At 29.7% G+C, this 5758-nt stretch overlaps 1 protein-coding gene across 1 annotated transcript in view; it reads right to left on the bottom strand.

Moving 5' to 3' along the window:
- Nucleotides 1–3726: 3726 nt before the first annotated feature.
- The window catches only part of LOC111636089 (sodium/hydrogen exchanger 7-like), a 63716-nt gene continuing 61684 nt past the window's right edge, over nucleotides 3727–5758 (bottom strand). The window contains exons 10-11 of the mRNA XM_023381259.1: nucleotides 4057–4168; nucleotides 3727–3899 (exon numbers count right to left, since the gene is read on the bottom strand). Coding sequence (XP_023237027.1) covers nucleotides 3742–3899; nucleotides 4057–4168 — 270 coding nt within the window. The 3' untranslated portion in view covers nucleotides 3727–3741. The remainder of the gene's footprint in view (nucleotides 3900–4056; nucleotides 4169–5758) is intronic.

Here is a 5758-nt window from a genome sequence, read left to right as displayed (position 1 = left end):
TGAAAATGTTTATTTAAAGAAATTAAAGTGTTGCTAAAAAAGTATTTGAGGTGTTGTTCAAGTTAAATTAGTATTCAGCTTATATAGAAGTGTTTTTGTCATGATACTGTTAATCATAACAAATGCGATTCATACAATTCGAAATAAAATAATTATTGTGCTAAATTTACTGACTGTTTGAGTTTTAAAAATTGCTTTTTCATGATGAGTCAGTCTAGACATTTGTTTGATTCTTCTTTCCTCAAAAAACCTCATGCAATTGCACATTTAGGAAAATCTGGCTCAAGTGAATGGATTCAAAACTTGGTTAACTGGTAATGATGATGATATTTGTTTGGTTCATTGCATCATTTGCTGAACCTCATTTAGTATTAAATATGATGGAATTAAAGCATTTATGTGGCATGCCAATTCTGAGAAGCATGAAAAAAGAAATGCATCTTCTCATTTACCTTTCCCTCTCCTGGTCATCTCCTCAGTCAATGAAGTAGTTTCCAAAGATGACGACGACCTTAGATGACACAATGGGATAATTCTTTGATTAAAAGGAAATTTATTAGTTGTAATTTCTTTCAGGATAGTATTGCAATATTAACTTTATCTGAATAAGATTACAAATTTATTTTGTGGTACACAATAAAAGCATGAATATCCACATATAAATGGAGAATTTTAAGGTGTCTTTCAAAATATTGATTCTGAATTTCCCAATCATTTTCCATTCTTAAACCTTATGTTTATTAATCAACTAGCTGTGTTACTCGTTGTTGATGGGAGATATTTATTTGGTGAAATTATATTTACTTACCTAAAGAGTATATATGCAGAGAATTGTATTACAGATTCATTATATTTCTATTAAAAGTGTGGAATATTTTCTAGATAAACTTATTGAATAACTTTCCAATATACAACATTTGTGTTTTATCATCAGGAGCACAAATGAACAGATTTGCAACTACTAACATGTGAGCACGCAACATAGAGTTGCTGCGAAAAGCAACTGCATTCCATGTCGAGTCCCACAACTCTCAGGCTTTGGCCTTGAGACTTGTTAATGGTCATTGTAAAGCATAGACCGAGTGGAAATTGTAGATGTTTACATTCAAATGGGTAGTTTGTCAGGATTAATGGTATGTTATTAAATGATATATCTGTCCCTCAATTTTGAATGTTGGCATGAAATTTCTTTCAAGTATTTCAATGGTACCAAAACTTGTCATTTGGAAGGCCCTATTGTGCTTTAAAAAATGTTTAGTGTCAGGATGAGTCCCATTTAATAGTGATAAAAAAAGTTTGGGGCAAGTACAACTTCCAGTTTAACTTTGCCAGAAGAGCAGCAAATCCCGTGATTCATTCTTCCACTTCAGAGCACTACAATACCCACATACTTTATCTATAGATCCAATATTAGCTGATGATGAATATTCTAAGTGTGTCATAAATGAAAGCACTTCAGGGTTTTTTGCACTGAGGATTTATCATTTTTGAGCAGGCATAATCTTCGCTCACACAAATAAATAAAGTTCATGCAAATACAGCTAAGCCTGACAAATCATGAACACAATACATAAAGATTCGAAAACCTGTCATATGTACACATACTGCTATCCAGCATGANGTCATTTTAACATAAGAGTACTCTTAAATAGAGAAAGGGAAACACGAAACCAAAAATAAACAGATTTTACTTTAATTTTAAGTTATTTTTATATTAATTTGCATAATAATATATGTTAAATAACACAAACATATGCACACAGAAATGTAAGAATTTATTTTTTGTGACAAAGATCCTGGCTTTTCTGAAATTCTTGTTCTTTGCAATAAAGTCATGTAGATTCATTTGTCGCTTTTTTCTTTCCTTAAGCAAATGTCAGTAGAAGAAGAATGCATCCAAAATGACTCTTCATGCTTTTGCACTCCTTTCAAAATCTGGATCATTCGCTACAATTTGATCAACGATTTCAGTTACCGTTACCAAACTTTTACTAAGGAAATCTGTAAAGAAATTCTTTGGGTTCATTTTCAGAATCTCTATTTTCCAGTTCTACAGGAATTCCTTGTTCTGCCAATTCTTGAAGGTTGTCGTTGGTAAGGCTCTCATCAGAAACCTCCAGTAACTCCTATATATCCTGCTCGTCTACATCTAGTCCTGCAGTATCGATTAGGTTGACAATTTGGTCAACCTAAAGATACAGCGATAGGCTCTTCCATTCAGAATTTTTGGATACTTTCAGCCATAATTTCTTCCACACTTTGTTCATGCATTCATCAGTTAATTCTTGCCATGCAAAGTCAATATTTCCTATAGCATCCATGGTGTTATATTTTTTCCAAAATTGCACCAAACATAGATTTAGGCTACGATGAATTGCCACCTTTTGCTGATTGGTTCATGTTTGTGAATAATTGTATTATAAATGAATCAATGAAATGCTATGATAATTTGAATCAGTGTAAATTTTGAGAATTTTTTAGGCTTTGAGCAACCTGCTTTATATCAAATCAGCATTAATCTAGACAGCATTAAGTGGGGTCTTACTGTATCTCATGACTTCATGTTGATCAACATGAAATGGATTGATTGAAGGAATGAATTTGGCACTAGATGTGTTAAGCACTAGTTTGTGCTAAACTTATTAAAAATTAATGATTCAGAGAAATCTGAAAGAAAAGATCTGATCTGGAGCGAGACTCAAAATCATAAAATATTGTAAATTAGGAAGGCAGCATTACTGATTGTACTGGTACTGTACTTAATGCTGGATGGCCAGGATATAAAAAAGTCAGCTTACTGTTCTGAAATACCCAAGGTTCAAGCCTGAATTAGGAACCTCAAGAACTTTCATAGAAGATCTGTTCAATATGTGTTAGCCTCTGTCGCTCACTATCAGCCATTCCTTGCAGACTGGAATAATCCCATAATGCGTGTAATTAAAAGACCATCTTTCTGCCCACAAGTAAGAAGTGTTAAAAACTAATCAAAACAACTAATTATGCTATCTAAGTCTCCCAAGAAGGGTTTTGCCAATTTTTCCAACTCAATTTATTTAATTTATTCTATTTCTGTTATTCTTTCCACTGAGACTTTGAGTTTCTTAATGTCTCTCTTCTGTTTGTAAAGGTAAAATTGTATATATTTAATATGAACTGTCAGAGTATTATCAGAGAAAATTTTGGTTGACACAGTTTAAGAACACAAAAAAATCCTACAAAACAATATTACTGAAGATAAGCATGGCAATACTTAAATGATATTCATGGAAAACATGTAATCCCATTGTACTATCTGTTTAACAAATTTGGGAGAATAAGTGTGGTAAGAAATTTTTGTCCATTGTTCACAGAAGGTAGTCTCCACTTAAGTTAAAAATATATCTATGGTCCATTACTATACTGATATCAGACATTTTGTCTGTTAAATACAAGTATCTGCTAAATTATTGTTCACTAAATCCAGGTTTCATTATATATATAATTTTGTTTTCTTTTATCATACAAAAAATTTGAAAAATAGCAACAATTTCAATTGCATTATTAGTATACTAATATAGCAATAAATTCATTTTTATTTCTAAAGAAACAATTTGTAATTCTTTTGTATATTTTAATTGTACAGAAATTTTCTTTCAAATTGTTACTTAAATTTATTGCTAAATTTACTATCTTATAATAATTAAGTAGGAAAAATAAGACATTTTTTTAACATATCAGTATTATTTAAAAATAAATTTAAACTTACGGAATTCCTAGCCAAGTAAGAAGAGTAGTAGTAAAACCACCACAAATAATAACTGTGACTATGGCTATGAGAGAGGTAGTCGTTAAAATTAAACGTCGCTGCTCTGATAAAGTATTTCTAATAGCTAATGCAAATGCAATAGCTCCTCTCAGACCTAATAAAAATACAGAAACAATGTTAATTAATATATTTTTAAAAATAAAATTCTATATAGCTTGTACTACTATGACTACAGTAGCATTAATATGCTATAATAATACTTATAATGAAATAAGTTATTTAAAAAAATATGAAAATCTTTGACAACATACCAGCAAAAAATAATATATGTTGAAATGATAATGGTATTTTATTATGTCTTCCCAAATTAACAAGGAATGTCAATGGATAAATATTTAATGCTCGTCCAATAGCAATAGCAAGCTGAAAATTAAGGAAAAAAACAACAGAAATAATATTTGTTATATTTTTAGTGTTACAAGATTGTAAAAATTATTACTCAATTTAATTGAAATTATCTCAAAAATATCAATTATCTTAAAACTAAATTCATGAAAAAATAGAGAATTTTAAAAATATATTTGAAGAGCCTGAAGATTTATTTATAAAAAATATATTAGATAAATTATCAATCTACATGCCAGATTATTTAAAATCAGTATATCAGTATAGTTCTTCCTAAAGAAATTTTAATTCTATAACAGTAAAAATTTTCATAGTTTATAACCATTGACAAATTAGAAAATTCTATTTAGAAATTAGTATTAAAATAAACCAGCAGCGAGTTGCTCAATTTTCCCCAGCAACATTTAAAATTTGTGGTGTTATCTGTTATCTTATTTTATTAAAAATTTTTTTATATTTTTAACTATTATAAAATGGCAGAAAGCTTAATTTTGCCATTGTAAAAAATTGTAAATGTTAATAACAAGTAAAATCGTCATTAAGTCAGACCCTACTGGAGATACACATGACTCCCATTATATCCTAACCCCCTCATCACCAAAATTTAATAGCATCAATCCCCCTAATACACAGACTTCCCTGTAAAATTTCATAAAAATTCAACAAAAAGCACAGGAGTTTTTAAGCTTCAAAAAGGATAAAAAAAATTATGCCCTCCACACACTAACATACATACATACAGAATTTTTTACATTTCTTGACATTTCAAAGTCCAAAAAATGTAAAAATCTTGGGGGGATCAGTTTTTGACCAATTGTCATACTTTCCCTCTGTTATATATAAAAGCAAAGAAAGTAAAAATTAAAAAGATTATAACGAAATAAATATTTAAAAATATTCTAAATTTCATATACATGTAATACAAATACAATGCAGTAAATTCTGACTTAAAAAGATCCATAAAATGAGTAACATTAAAAGAATTGTATTATGAAAATTTTAAAAACACAACATTATAACTAATCCAATCTTTTTAAAACAACAAAAAAGAAATTTACAATATATTCTGAAACAAATACAGTAGAACCTTGATTATCCGGACTAATTGGGGATGAAGGTAGTCCGGATAAGAAAAAATCCGGATAATCGAAACAAATACTTTAATTTGTCTTTTAATGATAATACAACATGTTTTCTTTTCGATGACATATCGGTACTATTAAAAGTAAATACTGTATTTAAATCGTGATCAAATTTTCAAGAAAAGGCTTTTAAGTAATGCATAAACCTTCAAGGCACGAGGCCCTTCGGACCGCGAGGCATAGGAGATGGCCCACGTCGTCCATGCCTTACGCCGCCCTTGGTCATAGAAATGATGTAATTTGAATATAAATTATTTATAAATACGTATGTCAAGTTATATTTTTATTACTATGTAAAATATATTTAAGAGTTTACGACCACTGTGCCGGGTGAGACGTTGTTGAAACAAAAAAAGTTATGCATTCCATCACGTACATAAACAGTGTCGTAATTCGCCAAGTGCAAATCAGCAAATTCGTAAAATTTTTGTTTATTTTGAACAATCCGGATAATCGAAAATCCGGA

This window comes from Centruroides sculpturatus, unplaced genomic scaffold (genome assembly GCF_000671375.1).
Source record: "Centruroides sculpturatus isolate CEXI.00-Female unplaced genomic scaffold, Cexi_2.0 scaffold731, whole genome shotgun sequence".
Lineage (NCBI taxonomy): Eukaryota > Metazoa > Arthropoda > Arachnida > Scorpiones > Buthidae > Centruroides > Centruroides sculpturatus.
The sequence above is the reverse complement of the archived record's forward strand: the minus strand, read 5'-3'. Positions and strand labels throughout refer to the sequence as shown.